The following is an 18,212-nucleotide window of genomic DNA, read 5'->3' as shown; positions in this document are numbered from 1 at the left end:
CTCAAACACACACACACAAACACAGCTCTCTAAAGAGAGAGAGCGACACAGATACATTTCAAAATTTCATTTCTTTTTCGGCTCAGAGTGTCACAGAGTTACAGAAAAGTGGAGATTCAGCAGATGAAAGTCGGGTATCACTGAGCAGGATGGGAAAAATCTCCGTTTTATTAAGGAATTACCAGAAGGCGGGGTTGAACCCACGCGGGTATAAACCCATTACATCTTACGTCCAACGCCTTTACTACTCGGCCATCCTGGTCCTGATCCTGTCAGTGGTTGGACTCTATCTCTGTCAGAATCTGGAATTCAGCTCCACCCCCACAGTGACACAGAGACACATTGGATTTCAGGGAGCATTTATGAACATTTTTCGTAATATTGACACGGGCGCAGCTCTCCGATTCTTTTTCGACTAAGGCTCTGGGACCTTTCACATCCACCCGAGGGTGCAGATGGAGCTTCAATTTAAAATTTCAGCCGATGGTCAACAGCTTCAATAATGCAACATTCCCCAAATACTGCATTTGAGTGTCATCCAAGATGATGTGTTTAAGTCTCAGGAGTGGGTCTTACACACACAACCTCCTGATTCAGTCGAGAATGGAGCCACTGAACCAAAACCGATACCAAAGATCACAACCGTATTATTTTTCCCAAGTTTTTTAAAAAGTTCCAGGACGTACCAAATTCATGGTGATGATTTCCACAGACATTTGCACATACACAGAGATATACATACAGATAGACATAAACAGATACACGCACACACAATAATCAAAAATATACACGCATCAACATAGAAACATAGAGACATAGAAATTAGGTGCAGGAATATGACATTCGGCCCTTCGAGCCTGCACCACCATTCAATAAGATCATGGCTCATCATTCAACCTCAGTACCCATTTCCTGCTTTCTCTCCATACCCCTTGATCGCTTTAGCCGTAAGGGGCATATCTAACTCCCTTTTGATTATATCTAACGAACTGGCCTCAACTACTTTCTGCGGTAGAAAATTTCACAGGATAACCACTCTCTGAGTGAATAGGTTTCTCGTCATCTCGGTCCTAAATGGCTTACCCCTTAATCTTCGACTCTAATCCTTGGTCGCATACTCCCCAGCAACGAGAACATTCTTCCAGTCTCTAAGCTGTCCAATCTAGTCAGAATTTTATATGTTTCTGTGTGATCCCCTTTCATTCTTCTAAACTCCAGTGGATACCAGTCCAGTTGATCCAGTCTCTCCTCAGATGTCAATCCTGCCATCCCGGGAATCATGCTGGTGAACCTTCGCTGTACTCCCTCAATATCAAGGACGTCCTTTCTCAGATTCGGGGACAAAAATTGAACACAACATTCCAGGTATGGCCTCACCAAGGCCCTGTACAACTGCAGTAAGACATCCCTGCTCCTATACTCAAATCACCTAGCTATGAAAGCGAACATGCCATATATAGAGATAGACAGACACTGAGACACACACACACATAACCAAAAATTTGCACGCAACAACGGGCATGCACAGATACCTTAGACATCTCGAGGGATAGACAGGCTGAATCACTGTTGCAACTTTGACTGATGTTTGCGATTTTTGAAACGGATGTATCGTGAATATTGCAGATTAATAAAAATGAGAATAAAATGTCAGTGTTGAAAGGTGTGGGACGTTATTCCATCTATCGCAGGATCAGTTTGGCAGAGAACCGGTTAAATTGTGAAATGGAATGAACAATGCTGAGAATCATAGTCGGCAGTATTCGAACCTGGCGGGCTAACCCAATGGATTTCGAGTCCGTCGTCTTAACCACTCGGCCACGACTACTGTGTCTTTCAGCGACAGACAGAGTGAGTCAGACTGAGAGAGACAAAGACTCAAACATACAAACACATGCTGAGTTCTCTGAAGAGAGAGAGGCAGAGACCGAGCGACACTGACACATTTCACAATTTCATTTCATTATCGGTTCAGAGTGTCACATTGTTGCAGAAAATTGCTGATTCAACCGATTTAAATCCGGTTTTACTGATCAGAATGGGAGTAAATCCGTGTCAAATTAAAGATATACCTGGAGTGGGGTACGAACCCATGCGGGAAAAACCCATTGAATTTTAAGACCAACGCCTTAACCACTCGGCTATCCTGGTCCTGTGAGAACGTGGTCCGTACTTGGCCTAAGAAAAAACTCAGTCATCCATGTCTGTGCAGCAGACGGCCAAAGACTCCTGAAAAATTCTCCGTTGCTGAAAATCTGGACGAGGCAATCTCCTCCCCCTGTATTTTTACAGTTCGATATTGCTCTGGAACATTTAATATGAATCTCTACCAAGAAATAGAAGTAACATTCTACATTTTTAAATAACTGCCTCCCCGTCGGGGAATTGAACCCCAGTCTCCAGCATGACAGGCGGGGATATTCATCATTATATTAACGAGGAACTGACGGGTACCAGTTCTGTCAGAGCAAGAATCGAGCCACTGTGAACAGAACTGGACACCATGAGAAGTCGACAGACACATTGAGAGACAGAGACAAACCGACAAACAGGGAGAGACAGACAGCGAGATTGAGACAACGAGAGACAGAAAGTGTGAGACTGAGAAGGATTAGCAGACTGAGTGAGAAAAAGACTCAAACATATACATATACAGAGATGTGTGTTTGTGATCTATTAAGAGAGAGAGGGAAAGAGTGAGAGAAAGACAATGATAAAGACAGTGACAAGGAGAGAGACAGATAGAGAGACTAAAACAGAAAATGATGGAGATACTTCTCAGCTTACAGGCAGGGGCTAACAGAGACAGGCAAAGACATGGACAGACCGAAATGATGGGAAAGAGAGAGCCAGTCAGACAAAGAGTCTGAGAGAATCCCATTGGAACAGATGTGGCACAGTAAGAAAGAGACAGATTGAGAGACAGAGACAAACAGAGAAACAGGGACAGACAGAGTGAGTCAAAGACTCAAACATTCAAACACATGCTTAGTTCTCTGAAGAGAGAGAGGCAGAGACCGAGCGACACAGATATATTTCACAATTTCATTTCATTATCGGTTCAGAGTGTCACATTGTTACAGAACATTGCTGATTAAACCGATTTATATCCGGTTTTACTGATCAAAATGGGAGCAAATCCGTGTCAAATTAAAGAGATAACAGGAGTGGGGTACGAACCCACGCGGGAAAAAACCCCATTGAGTTTTAAGGCCAACGCCTCAACCACTCGGCTATTCTGGTCCTGTGAGAACCTGGATTCTGTCTCTGTGAGAATCTGGGCTTCAACCCCAACCCCACATTCAAACACATGCACATCGGCTTTCAGTGAGCATTTACGAACATTTTTAGCAATATGGACACGGGGGCAACTCTCCTATTCTTTTTCGAGTAATGCTCTGGGACCTTTCATATCCACCCGAGGGTGCAGACGGAGCTTCAATTTAACATTTCATCCGAAAGTCAACAGCTTCAACATTGCAAAATTCCCCAAGTGCTGCACTTGAGTGTTAGCCAAGATGATAATGCTCAAGTCTCAGGAGTGCGACTTGATCACACAAACTCCCGATTCAGTCGAGAATGCTGCCACTGAACCAAAGCCGATACAAAAGTTCACAACCGTATTATTTTCCCCAAGTCTTTTTTATAAGTTCCAGGACATACCAAATTCATGGTGATGATTTCCACAGACAGTCGCACATACACAGAGACATATATAGAGATAGACAGACACAGAGACACACAGATACATAACCAAAAATTTGCACGCACCAACGGGCATGCACAGATGCCTCAGACATCTCGAGGGATAGACAGGCTGAATCACTGTCGCAACTTTGACTGATGTTTGCCATTTTTGAAACTGATATATCGTGAATATTGCAGATTAATAAAAATGAGAAAAAAATGTCAGGTTGAAAGGTGTGGGACGTTATTCCATCGATCTCAGGATCAGTTTGGCAGATAACCGGTTAAATTGTGAAATGGAATGAAAAATGCTGAGAATCGTAGTCGGCAGGATTCGAACCTGGCGGGATAACCCAATGGATTTCGAGTACGTCGCCTTCACCACTCGGCCACGACTACTGTGTCTTTCAGGGACAGACAGAGTGAGTCATACTGAGAGAGACAAAGACTCAAACATCCAAACACATGCACAGTTCTCTGAAGAGAGAGAGGCAGAGACCGAGCGACACAGATCCATTTCACAATTTCATTTCATTATCGGTTCAGAGTGTCACATTGTTACAGAAAATTGCTGATTCAACCGATGAAAATCCGGTTTTACTGATCAGAATGGGAGGAAATCCGTGTCAAATTAAAAAGATACCAGGAGTAGGGTACGAACCCACGCGGGAAAAACCCACTGAATTTTCAGGCCAACGTCTTAACCACTCGGCTATCCTGGTCCTGTGAGAACCTGGTGAGTACTTGGTAGAGATTCACTCAGAAAAAAGTCAGTCATCCATCTCTGTGCAGCAGACGGCCAAAGAATCGTGAAAAAGTCTCCGTTTGCTCAAAATCTGGAAGAGGCTCTAACCTCTGCGTGTACTTTTACAGTTCTTTATTGCTCTGGAACTTTTTAATATGAATCTCTACCAAGAAACAGAAGTAAAATTCTACATTTTGAAACAACTGCCTCTGCGTCGGGGAATTCAATCCCGGTCACCCACGTGACAGGCGGGGATACTCAGCACTATGCTAACGAGGAACTGACGGGTAGCAGCTCTGTCAGAGCAGGAATCGAGCCACTGTGAACAGAACCGGACACCATGAGAAGTCGACAGACACATTGAGAGTCAGAGACAAACCGACAAACAGGGAGAGACAGACAGCGAGATAGAGACAACGAGAGACAGAAAGTGTGAGACTGAGAAGGAGAAGCAGACTGAGTGTGAAAAACACTCAAACATATACATATACAGAGATGTGTGTGTGTGATCTATTAAGAGAGAGAGGGAAAGAGTGAGAGAAAGAAAATGATAAAGACAGTGACAAGGAGAGAGACAGATGGAGAGAGAGCGATAGAGACTAAAACAGAAAATGATGGAAATACTTCTCAGCTTACAGGCAGGGACTCACAGAGACAGGCAAAGACATGGACAGACCGAAATGATGGAAAAGAGAGAGCCAGTCAGACAAAGAGTCTGAGAGAATCCCATTGGAACAGACGTGGAACCGTGAGAAAGAGACAGATTGAAAGACAGAGACAAACAGAGAAACAGGGACAGACAGAGTAGTCAGACTGAGAGAGACAAAGACTCAAACATACAAACGCATACACAACTCTCTGAAGAGAGAGAGAGAGTTAGAGACCGAGCGACACAGATACATTTCACAATTTCATTTCATTATCGGTTCAGAGTGTCACATTGTTACAGAAAATTGCTGATTAAACCGATTTATATCCGGCTTTACTGATCAGAATGGGAGGAAATCCGTGTTAAATTCAAGAAATACCAGGAGTTGGGTACGAACCCACGCGGGAAAAACCCATTGAATTTTAAGGCCAACGCCTCAACCACTCGGCTATCCTGGTCCTGTGAGAACCTGGATTCTGTCTCTGTGAGAATCTGGGCTTCAACCCCAACCCCACATACAAACACATGCACATCGGCTTTCAGTGAGCATTAAATAACATTTTTAGTAATATTGACACCGGGGCAATATCCAGATATTTTTGTTTTTGTATCCCCTCAAAACAATACTATTTAGATGATACTGCCTCTCCTTGTTCCACCCAAAGTGCACCGCTTCTCAATTATCCGCATTAAATTGCACCTGCCATGTCCCGGCCCATTTCACTCGTCTCTCTGATTCCTCTTCAAGTCTGTTACTATCATGCTCACTATTGGCTACGTTGCCAGGTTTTGCTTCATCTTCGAACTTCGAGATGGAATCCCTATAACCAAGTCCAGGTCATTGTTATATAACAAGAACAACAATGGGAAATGAAATGGACCGTTTTAAGGAGAAACTTCCAATAAACCGGATTTTGGAATGGTATTTAATTCGGATTATTTATTGAGTGTGAGGAAGGAGGAAACTCAAGAGACGTCCATTCAATAGGATGGAATAGAGCCCAGATCACCGTGCGCTGAGTAGGGAGAAACTGCTTCAGCTGTTTGGCGATGGACTACTCCCCCAAAATCACCAGCTTTTCCTGGAAGAAAGATAAAATCACCAGCCTTTCCTGGAAGAAAGATAAAGAGCCGGTTAACCATCAGCGAGTCAGAGGTGTGCAGCAGCAGCATCTACTGCGAGGTGTGTCGGTCTGGGCCATCACAATGCTAGGTTAGTGATGTGGGATACAGGTGAAACTGTGAGAAGAAGAGAAGGTATGTTCAACTTGTACAGAAATTTGGTTAGACGACACTTAGAGTGTCGTGTACAGTTCTGATCTCCATATTACACTTAGAATGCTGTGTACAGTTCTGTTCTCCATATCACACTTAGAGTACTGTGTATAGTTCTGGTCTCCCTATCGCACTTATAATACTGTGCACCGTTCTGGTCTCCCATATCACAATTAAAATACTGTGTTTAGTTCTGGTCTCCCTATCATACTGAGAATATTATGCAAGTTCTGGTTTCCATATCACATTTAGAATACTGTCCACAGTTCAGGTCTCCATATCATACTAAGAATATTGTTTACAGTTCTGGTCTCCTCATCACTCTTGGAATACTGTGTAACGTTCTGGTCTCCAGATCATACTAAGAATATTATGCACAGTTCCGGTCTGCAGATTACACTGAAAAGACTGTGCACAGTTCTGCTCTCTGTAAATGCCAGGTTAGTGTTAGTCTGACAGCGAAGAACCTGTTAAAATATAAGGACACTTTGCATTTCTTAATGATTGATTTTGCAAGCAATGTCAATAATTTGTCTTCTCTTGAAGATTCTGAACGCGACATCATCCCTCCAACTGTTCTCCTCACGCTGAGTTCTACTGAACAAATCACCAGCAGCAGATATGCAAGCGCCGTGTGTTCAATCATCGATTTCCGGCCAAAGTCACTGACCGTGAATTGGCTGGAGAGAGGACAACTCCTGGATTCTGGCTCCGTCACCTCTCCCGTATTTGAGGTGAATGGAAACTTCTCGGCGGCCAGTCGGCTGACAGTCCCCGCCGAGGAATGGTTCACCGGCTCGGTCTACACCTGCCAGGACACTCATGAAGGGGTCACGCAAAGCCGTAACTTCATCAGATCTCCGGGTAAGAGGCACAATCCCAGGAGGTTATAGACCATTATGAGCGCTGATCTCAGTCAGGACTTTTATTGAAATTAGTAAAAAGCACCGAACTATTCCTAATTTCCAATCATGCAGTTTGTGTATTCTTGTGATTACAAACTTGCCTTGAAACAGCGCCTTCAGCTACCTTAGTCGGAACCAAATCGCTTGCCAGCCAATGAATTAAGTTGTGAAATGTGGTCACAGTTGTAATGTACAACGTGCAGCAATCATTTAGTGCACAGCAATCTCCCACAAACAGCAGTGTGATAATGACCAGATTATATTTTGCTTAGTGGTGTTTTTTGAGCTATAAATATTCCCAGGCCACTAAGGAAAAGTCCTCGGCTTTTCATTGAAATAGATCCAGGGAATCATTTACGTCCACCTAAGAGGCCAGACGGATCCTCGGTTTAACACGTGATCCGAAAGACCGCACCTCCGATAGTGCACCACGCCCCCAGTACTGCACTGGGAGACTCAGCTTACATTTTGTGATCAAGTATCTGGAGTGAGACTTCAACCCACGATCTTCTGGTTCAGGATTCCTCATTGTTCAGGATTTAATAAACTCGCAAACGAAGCTTTCCCCCTGCTCTGATTTCAGGCAGTGAGTAACGTGCCCTTATTCTCAGGTTTATCCTGAGTTGGCTGATCATATACGGAGCGGCAGTCAGAGTCTGGAACCCTTTACTGCTAGCTGTCCAGAACCCACTGTTGGAATGGGCATCTACCCTATTCAGAGCACTGAGCCCAATTCTGGGCTCCGCACCTCAGGAAGGATATACTGGTCATGGAGGCGGTAAAGTTCAGGTTTATCCGAATGATACCGGGGCTAATAAAATAAAATGATGAGGAGACGAGTAGAGAATATTAAGAGGTGATACAATTGAGGTGTTCAAGTAGATAAATACAATTGATCAAGTAGATGTTGAACAATTATTTCCTTTGATGGAAAATTCCAGAACAAATAGCAGAATCTTACAATTAGAGCCAGATCGTGCAGAAGTGATGTCAGGAAGGATTTCTTCACAGGAAGTCTGGATTTCCCTCCCCAAAAGCTGCTGAAGCTTGGTTTCAATTGAAACGTTGAAAACTTAGATTGATAGATTTTTGTTAGGCAAGATTATCAAGGGTTACAGAACCAAGGCGTGAAGATGGTGTTGAGTGTAGATCAGCCCTGATCTAACTGGATTGCGGGACAGGATGGATGGGCTGAGTGGCCTCATCCAGTTCCTATGTTGCTATTAATGCCCTGAGGTCATATTTAACTCTGACTCTCTCTCACCAGACATGATAAATGTTCAGTAATGACAGAAATTAACAAACTACCTGACATCATTAAAAATGATGCCCCACCACAAAAGACCCCTTGGAACTCCATTCTCCCGACCTTGCACTTCTCCTCTGACGGGGGCTGTGACTAGTTCCTGCACATTTTCACCGCAATAAAGATCACAGCAAGTGAACAGAAACTTAACTTTGTTTCCTGTTATCCCATAAATCCTGAAATCAATTTGACACTTGTTTTGAACCAGAGTAATGTTGGTGTAGACCTCTTGAACTTCGGGCTATTTGGGCTTCACTATTATAACCAGCGGAGATGCGTTTGGATGCAAGGATCTATAGATGGGTGTAAAGGAGCAAGAGATTTCAGGAAGAGCGCTATTCAGTGCCTAACCCAATTGCACCACAATGTATTCCCGTTTTACGCTGGTTATTTGCTTCACAGCCCATTACAGGTGGCTCTGGCTGCAAATACACAAGAAATGTTACAGATCTCCCGGAATCGTTGCCAATTCATTGTCCTTCCAATACCGCCGGTGTTAAAGCAACAGCGAGAGGTTGATATCTCAAAAGTGATGTATTCCCCTTGAACGAGTTAAGGCTAAATATTGTGTCCGGATTCTGAAGCTGCAGCTTTTCCTGACTTTCATTCCTGTTTTGCAGTGGATGTCCCATGCAGCGATTCAAAAATCACTCTTCGCCCACCGTCACTGGAACAGGTCTTACTGGAGGCGACGGTGACCTTAACCTGCGTCGTGTCTGACGCTCCTTATGGGCTCACCGTGTCCTGGACCCGAGAAAAGGAGGCTTTGAAATCAGAGATTGCCGTCCAACCCGGAGAGGATCCCAACAGTGTGATCAGCAACTTAAACATCTCGACACAAGACTGGCTGAGTGGGGATAAGTTCTACTGCGTGGTGAGCCATCAGGATATGCCGACTCCTATCAGAGATTCCATCCACAAGGAAAAGGGTGAGCGGGGAGATTGTTGCAATAAGTGAGATACTGTGACTATTTCCGGTGCATGTGCAAGGGCCAATTCATTGTATAAAGTGTTTAATGGGCTACTCTGATCATTCAGTTTGGTAATCCCACTCTTGGACCTGAGGTTATGTATTTTAGGGGAAACTGGATAAGTCCATGAGCGAGAAAGGAATAGAAGGGTATGTTATTAGGGTTAGATGAACTGAGTCAGGTGGAGGCTTGTATGGAGCATAAACACAGGCAGAGACCAGTTCGCCAAATCGCCTTGATCTGTGCAGTAAATTCAAGTCCAACCCTTAAAGATTTCAGAGAGAAAGATTATGTTCACTCTGCTGCGGGATGGCAAACAAGAGAGGCCCCAGAGGGGAAATAATAAAGCGTTAAATGTCAACGAAGAGCATATTTATCTGACGTGTAACTACAGGACATTGGCGAATTTAAACGGAGAAGGCGAGTTGGTGGTGGTGGTGGTCTCACAGGCCACCCGGGAGAAGAGGAGGATTGGAATCCGAGTGAGGAGCTCTCGGAACGCGGGGGGTGGGTTAGGCAGGGACCCTGGATCCAGAATGGAGGTGTAAGGGAAATAACCACCTGGGTGCAGCAGTCCACGCATCGCTGTAACTGCTGGGATTTACACAGTATGTCAAGCCGGACCAGCTACAGTTAAACACCGAATGGAGGTTAAAATAGAGGATTCCAGCCTCCTATAAATATATTATTCAAATACAATATTACAACCAGGAGTGGTCGGGTTGATGTCGGGATTCCGATTTTTACAAATTTAATCACCCCCACACCCTCAACACGCCTGCTTTATTAGATTAAAACTCCCACCATTGTCTCTGGAACTGTCCAGTTCATTGGCCTTTATTGTAACTGTTCTACAGCGAAAGATCCACGGGAACCGGCCGTGTCTGTTCTCCTGCCCTCGGCAGAAGAAGTCTCTGCTGAGAGGTTGGTCAGCCTCACCTGTTTAGTGAGAGGTTTCTCCCCCCGAGAGATCTTCGTCAAATGGACCGTCAATGACAAGCCGGTGGATTCCGACAACTACAAGAACACCGAGGTGATGGCGGAGAACGGCAGCAGATCATTCTTCATGTACAGCCTGCTATCCGTTGCAGCCGAGGAGTGGGCCAGCGGCGCTTCTTACTCCTGTGTGGTGGGACATAAACCGATTTCCTTGAAAATCACCAACAGAACCGTCAATAAATCCAGAGGTAAACCCAGTTTTGTGAATATTTCTCTTGTTCTGATGGACAACATCAATTCTTATCAATGAGAATCTCTCGATTGCCTTTCAGTTCTTAAATAAAAAACAATAAAGGCCTTTTCTTCCAATCGTGAGTTACACACACAGCCGCTCAATTAATTTTGTTGCCTATTTTAGCCAAGGGGCGGGCTGTTAATCTGAAGCAGAATATTTGTCGGACTTGTGGCCAAAGCTGGTACATTCAGCGCTCTCAGCTCATATACACCACAGGTTGGAGACAAAGAGAAGCTCTTTAATGAGAGGATACTTCAAAGTCATTTCAGCAACTTTCGTCCCACTGGGAGAATCTGCATAGTTCTATATCATGATAAACAAATGCTGTACATTTATATCTCAGTTGGAGATGTTAGACGAAGCATTTATCAATGCTTAGACATTTTGTCTATTCCTCAAAATCATCTCAAGAACACACTGTACAGTTGCAGCAAGACTTCTCTGCTTTTATACTCCATTCCCCTTGCAATAAAGGCCAACATTGCATTTACCTTCCTGATTACTTGCTGTACCTGCATGCTAACTTTTTGTGTTTCATGCACAAGGACCTCCAGATCCCTCTGTCCCGCAGCATTTTGCAGTCTCCATTTAAATAATAGTTTGCTTTTTTATTCTTCCTACCAAAGTGCATAACCTCACATTTTCCCACATTATACTCCATCTGCCAAATTTTTGCCCACTCACTGAGCCTGTCTATAACCCTTTGCAGATTCTTTGTGTCCTCCTCACAATTTGCTTTCCCACCTATCTTTGTATCAGCAGCATATTTGGCTGCAGTGCACTCCGTCCCTTCATCCAAGTCATTAATATGGATTGTAAATAATTGAGGCCCCAGCACTGATCCCTGTGGCACCCCACTAGTTACAGTTTGCCAACCTGAAAATGACCCATTTATCCCCATTCTCTGTTTTCTGTTAGTTCGCCAATCCTACATCTATGCTAATATATTACCACCAACCCTGTGAGCTCTTATATTGTGCAGTAACCTTTTATCTGGCACCTTATCGAATGACTTCTGGAAATGCAAATACACAACTGCTACTGGTTCCTCTTCATCCACCCTGCTCGTTACATCCTCAAAGAATTCGAGCAAATTTGTCAAACGTGATTTCCCTTTCATAAAACCATGCCGTCTCTGCTTGACTATTATGATTTTCTAAATGTCCTGCTACTATTTCCTTAATAATGGACTCCAGCATTTTCCAAATGATAAATATTTGGCTAACTGCTCTATAGTTTCCTGCTTTCTCTCTCCCTCCCTCCCTTGTTGAATAGGGGTGTTACATTTGAGGTTTTCCAATCCACTGGGACCTTGCCAGAATCCAGGGAATTTTGGTCGATTACAACCAATCCATCCACTTTCTCTGCAGCCACTTCTTTTAAGACCCCAGGATGCAGGCCATCAGGTCCAGGGGACGTCCACCTTTAGTCCCAATAGTTTTTCTCGTACTTTTTCTCCAGTGATAGTGATTGTTTTAAGTTCCTCGCTCCCTGTGACCCCTTGATTATCTATTATTATTGGGATGTTTTTAGTGTCTTCCACCGTGAAGACCACACAAAATATTTGTTTAAAGTCTCTGCCATTTCCCTGTTTCTCATTATTAATTCCCCGTCTCATTCTCTAAGGGACCAACGTTTATTTTAGCTATGTCTTCCTTTTTATATATCTGTAGAAGCTGTGACTGTATTTATATTTCTTGTCAGTTTACTCTCAATTTATCTTCTCCCTCTTTATTATTTTTTATTAAGTCAATACTTAAAATCACACAGCAGAAGGAAAGAATGTTCCATAGAAACTAGAATTGTCTTTTCTGAATTTCGATCCTGTACTTACAGTGATGACTTTTGTAAAGTCCTTTTGCAGGGTGTTAGAAGGGGAGGATTTGAAGGAGGGAAACTCAAACTAAACATCACGTCAAGATCTGATAGAGTCATTCGATTCATCAGGACTTGAATATCATCGGCCTTTGAATGTGGAAGGAGAAATGTTAGTTTATTCTGTCTGTGGGGAAAGATTACAAACATCAGTGTGACTGAAAAAGCACTGAGACACACACCCGAGTGAGCGTGTTTCAGTGCACTGATTGTGGAAAGAGCTTTAACCAGTTACACTGCCTGAAAAACCATCGCATCATTCACAGCGTGGAGAATCTGTAAACGTGTTGTGTGTGGAGGAGGCTTCAACTGATCATCCAACCTGGAGAGACGGAAGCACACCAGCAGCACGGAGAAACCGTGGAAATGTGGGGACTGTGGGAAGGGATTCAGCTGCTATCTGCACTGGAAATTCATCAACACATTCACACCGGGGAGAGGCCGTTCACATGCTCCGTGTGTGGGAAGCCATTCATTCATTCATCCGAACTGCTGAAACACCAGCTTGTTCACACTGGGGAGAGGCCATTTACCTGCTCAGAGTGTGGGAAGCGATTTACTGAGCCATCCAGCCTGGTGAAACACCAGCGAGTTCACACAGGGGAGAGGCCGTTCACCTGCCTCGTGTGTGGGAAGCGATTCATTCAGTCATCCGACCTGCGGAAACACGAGCGAGTTCACACCGGGGAAAGGTCGTTCACCTGCCACGTGTGTGGGAAGCGATTCACTGGGTCATCCAACCTGCTCAAACACCAGCGAGTTCACACCGGCGAGAGGCCATTCACCTGCTCAAAGTGTGGCAAGGGATTCACTCAGTCATCTCACCTGCTGCAACACGACCGAGTTCACACGAGGGAGAGGCCATTCACCTGCTCAGAGTGTAGGAAGCGATTCACTCAGCCATCCAGCCTGGTGAAACATCAGCGAGTTCACACTGGGGAGAGGCCGTTCCCCTGCTCTGAATGTGGGAAAGGATTCACTCAGTCATCCGACCTGCTGGCACACCAGCGAGTTCACACTGGGGAAGAGGCCGTTCACCTGTTCTGAGTGCGGGAAGGGATTCACTGTGTCATCCAGCCTGCTGAGTCACCAGCGAGTTCACACTGCGGAGAGGCCGTTCACCTGCTCTGAGTGTGGGAAGGGATTCCCTCGGTCATCAAACCTGCTGAAACACCAGCGAGTTCACAAGTGACTGCAGGGGTTGATTCTGCTATCATTGCTGCTGTTATTCACATCCCGACTGAATCATGTCTATTCCAACAGTTGAAGTTTGTTTCTGATGATAATAACCCCTATAACTGGGCTGGAATATAATATTTTGATGTTTCAATAACAGAGTGTGTCGATAGTTAATGTTATAAGATAAGAGGAGACTAATTGATGTCCTGTTATTGAGTGCACCATTTTGGGGCCTTTCCTCCTTTCTAACTCTGGATTATTTCAGTTCTCATACCTTTGGTTACTCTCGTGGAAAAGTGCCAGTTCCCCTTACCTTCCAGAGTGACTCTCCTAGCCTTGGTATTGAGGGAACGTGTCGATAACATGCCTGGGATCACTGAACACAAAACCCAGTCTGTGAATCACTTTCAGATACTGGACTTAGTGTGTGCCCCACAGCATCTCTCTCACTTTCGATGTGTGAATGGAGCATCACGCCTGCAAACCTGGGTTCAATTTAAATTTGAAACCACTCAGGAAATGTATCTAAGAAAATACAGATCACATCAAATAATTGGCAACGTTTTCGAGTCAACAAGATGAACAAGTAAATACATCCCGGCCCAATATTCCAGCTCTACATTCACAGGAGAAAGTCTGTTATCAAACTCCTCGAGTAGACAGAATAGAGAACAATGCTAACTCTAAGAATATCTAGCATCTGTTGTTAATATCTTTCAAATCCCGACTGATACAATCTGGCGTTTTCCTTTCAGTTGAAGTGAATGGAAGATGTGAGGGGTGTTGGCATCGGGAACTCGGTTAATTCAGCTTCTGTAAGGTGTTCATGTTTAGTTCATTCCATATCGGGGAAAATGTGGTTGTTATCATTAGAGAGAAATTTCACTGAGCAACAGTTGGTGTTTCCAACTAACTGGCCGTGGATATTTTCATCATAGAATGTTTAGATTAGAAATATTGTGTTAGAATAAGAAAAGTTCAGAGACAAGTGATATGTGCTTGCCACAGGAAGACCAGTGTTTTACGTGCTTCTAACATTGCTGATGTATGTTGAAGAAAATGCAGACTTGTGTCTCTGGACTATGCCGTAGCCAAGGACGACCATATTAGGCAATGCCAGTTCCAGTTGGATAAGAGATTGATGGCATAGCAAAAGATTCAGCAGTTGAAACAAAATTATCTCCAGTTATCTGCAAACATCGAATGTCGCAGCAGGCTGACAAAGTTGGAATTAAGAATTTAAAGTATTGAGTTAAATTATTGGGATCCATTGTTATAGAATTGAATTGTTACAGAATGGAAAAGTAGTGAAGTTATGCTAAACTTGTATCGAATCTTGGTTAGACTTTGTGTGTGCAATTCTGGTCACCATATTATAAAAAGGATACGGAGGCACTGGAGAGGGTGCAGAGAAGATTTACAAGGATGATACGAGAAAGGCGAGCGTATACCTATCGGGAAAGGATGGACAGGCCGGGTTTCTCTCCTCTTGAAAAAAGAAGGCTGAGGGGTGAGCTAATGTCTTTAAAATGATGAAAGGTTTTGATTGAGTAGTCACAGTGTTTCCACTTGTGGGGACCAGCATAATTAGAGGCCATCAACATAAGATAGTCACCAAGAAATCAAATCGGGAATCCAGAAGAAACCTCTACCCAGAGAGTGGTGAGAATGTGGAACTCGCTGCCACAGGGAGTGGTTGAAGTGAATAGTATCGATGCATTTAAGGGGAGGCTAGACAAGTATATGAGGGAGAAGGGAATCGAGGGTTATGTGGATATAGTTAGATGAGGAAAGAACGGAGGAGGCTCGAGTGGAGCATAAACACCGGCATGGACTGGTTGGGCCGAATGGCCTGTTTCTGTGCCGTATATCTGATATAATCCAATTGTCCAAGTCACACTGCTCGAAGGGGAAGATAAATGACTTGCATCCAAACGCAATTGTTACTTTTGTCTTCTTTGTAAAATGACAAAGTCTGGGCATAATTTGTTTGTGTAATTAAAACATTTTCTAAATATATATATATATATATATATATATATATATATATTGCTAAGCGTTGCTGGTCAAACACATGGGAAGGAAAATTTAGCTGAAAATTGTGATAATTAATTTTTATTTTTGAAAAAGTCCGGTCTCTGTGGTTCTATCCAAAATATGTATTCAGAAATAAGTTTTTGTGGGTGACTGTTATGCTAAAGGTAACTAACATCATTCCTCTTGTAGACTGAATTGCTCTCTGGCATATTTTGGAGAATAAAAGGTCCAAGAAGAGGTTCGGTTAAATAAAATTAAACAAAGAAACTGGGTCAAAACTTGGTGGGAATGTTTGATCGATGTTTTAAAGACAGTATGATACATAGAAACATAGAAACATCGAGAATAGGTGCAGGAGTAGGCCATTCGGCCTTTCGGCCCTTCTAGCCTGCACCGCCATTCAATGAGTTCATGGCTGAACATGCAACTTCAGTCCCTCATTCCTGCTTTAATGATATTGTATTAGACAGTAAAGTTCCTCCGGGCTCATGAATGAAATGGTGAACACTGTATAAAACTTAATGAGAGGAAATGAGTGAGGATATAAGAGGAAAACAGGAAAGTTACACCTTGTGAAAATATAGTTACAAGGTTCGATTGGGATATGACTTGGCCAACTTAGAATTTAAAAAAACCCAAAACTTTTGTCAGCAACTAGAATTAAATCAAGGCATCAGCAGTTGAAACCACATGCTGTGTGATCGTTATCCTGTGACATAGTTACACAAAGGTCAGAAAGGGGAAGATAAAGGACGACAGATTGTAAGTCAGACTCAGAATGACCTAAAATAAGGAAAACTGCGATCAGACAACTAAGGCTGACAGAGATAAGCGCAGATCTAAAACCTATGGCCTTGCGATATGTAAAGAATTTATTGTTTTTAACTTAATCAGCTAACCTGAGATCCTGTGAGACTTTGTAACAATGTGACTTATTCCTCCAACTAACTGATGACATTAATTTCATTACACTTAATACACGGAGCCTGTTTGCTTGTGTGTATAAATATGTGCGATATCTTGTGTTGGGGGAATGACCAGCTCATCCGGTGATTGAGCAGCTGCTACCCCTTTCGCAAGTAAATAAAGAAAGTGCGACAAGCGAAGAAAGTGCGAGAGGAAGGCGAATGGAATGTTGGCTTTCATTGTGAGAGGGATGGAGTACAAAAGCAGGGAGGTCCTTCTGCAACTGTATAGGGTATTGGTGAGGCGGCACCTGGAGTACTGCATGCAGTTTTGTTCACCTTACTTAAGGAAGGATATACTAGCTTTGGAGGGGGTACAGAGACGATTCACTCGGCTGATTCCGGAGATGAGGGGGTTACCTTATGATGATAGATTGAGTAGACTGGGTCTTTACTCGTTGGAGTTCAGAAGGATGAGGGGTGATCTTATTGAAACATTTAAAATAATGAAAGGGATAGACAAGATAGAGGCAGAGAGGTTGTTTCCACTGGTCGGGGAGACTGGAACTAGGGGGCACAGCGTCAAAATACGGGGGAGCCAATTTAAAACCGAGTTGAGAAGGAATTTCTTCTCCCAGAGGGTTGTGAATCTGTGGAATTCTCTGCCCAAGGAAGCAGTTGAGGCTAGCTCATTGAATTTATTCAAATCACAGATAGATAGATTTTTAATCAATAAGGGAATTAAGGGTTACAGGGAGAGGGCGGGTAAGTGGAGCTGAGTCCACGGCCAGATCAGCCATGATCTTGTTGAATGGCGGAGCAAGCTCGAGGGGCTCGATGGCCTACTCCTGTTCCTAATTCTTTTGTTCTTAATTGTCTGAGTCCAACTCGGGGTCGAGGAAATTACAACACCGGACAGCCACGCACGGGCCCAGAGCCCAGAACCCACCTCCCTGGGGGCCCCGCACGGACCCAGAGCCCACCTCCCCGGGTGCCCCGAGCCCAGAGCCCACCTCCCCTGGGGCCCCGCACGGGCCCAGAGCCCACCTCCCCGGGGGCCCAGAGCCCAGAGCCCACCTCCCCGGAGGCCCCGCACAGGCCCAGAGCCCACCTCCCCGGGGGCCCCGCACGGGCCCAGAGCCCACCTCCCCGGGGGCCCCACACGGGCCCAGAGCCCACCTCCCCGGGGGCACGGAGCCCAGAGCCTAGCTCCCCGGGGGCCCCGAGCCCAGTGCCCACCACCCCGGGGGCCCCGCACGGGCCCAGAGCCCACCTCCCCGGGGGCCCCGCACGGGCCCAGAGCCCACCTCCCCGGGAGCACCGCACGGGCCCAGAGCCCACCTCCCCGGGGGCCCCGCTCGGGGAAAGGCCGGAGCCGCAGGTGGTTGTTCGGGGCCTGAGGCCCACAGCGGGTGTGTGTGAAGCGGATAATGCGGAGTGTTGT

At 44.7% G+C, this 18,212-nt stretch overlaps 1 protein-coding gene, 1 non-coding gene and 1 gene segment (V, D, J or C); 2 read left to right on the top strand and 1 right to left on the bottom strand.

The window, feature by feature from the left end:
• Positions 1 to 2,069: 2,069 nt before the first annotated feature.
• trnal-uaa (transfer RNA leucine (anticodon UAA)) lies at positions 2,070 to 2,151 on the bottom strand. Its single transcript has one exon. It is a non-coding gene; the product is annotated as a tRNA-Leu (tRNA).
• Positions 2,152 to 6,131: 3,980 nt separating this feature from the next.
• Positions 6,132 to 10,787, top strand: LOC139235529 (Ig heavy chain C region-like). The segment is given in 4 exon segments: positions 6,132 to 6,294; positions 6,903 to 7,220; positions 9,188 to 9,496; positions 10,396 to 10,787. Coding segments are annotated over 4 exon segments (1,182 nt in total).
• A 2,226-nt stretch (positions 10,788 to 13,013) lies between these two features.
• The window catches only part of LOC139235528 (zinc finger protein 271-like), a 29,714-nt gene continuing 24,515 nt past the window's right edge, over positions 13,014 to 18,212 (top strand). The window contains exons 1-3 of the mRNA XM_070866595.1: positions 13,014 to 13,103; positions 13,296 to 13,559; positions 13,741 to 13,835. Coding sequence (XP_070722696.1) covers positions 13,014 to 13,103; positions 13,296 to 13,559; positions 13,741 to 13,835 — 449 coding nt within the window. The remainder of the gene's footprint in view (positions 13,104 to 13,295; positions 13,560 to 13,740; positions 13,836 to 18,212) is intronic.

Source organism: Pristiophorus japonicus, chromosome 23, assembly GCF_044704955.1.
Source record: "Pristiophorus japonicus isolate sPriJap1 chromosome 23, sPriJap1.hap1, whole genome shotgun sequence".
Lineage (NCBI taxonomy): Eukaryota > Metazoa > Chordata > Chondrichthyes > Pristiophoridae > Pristiophorus > Pristiophorus japonicus.
The sequence above is the reverse complement of the archived record's forward strand: the minus strand, read 5'-3'. Positions and strand labels throughout refer to the sequence as shown.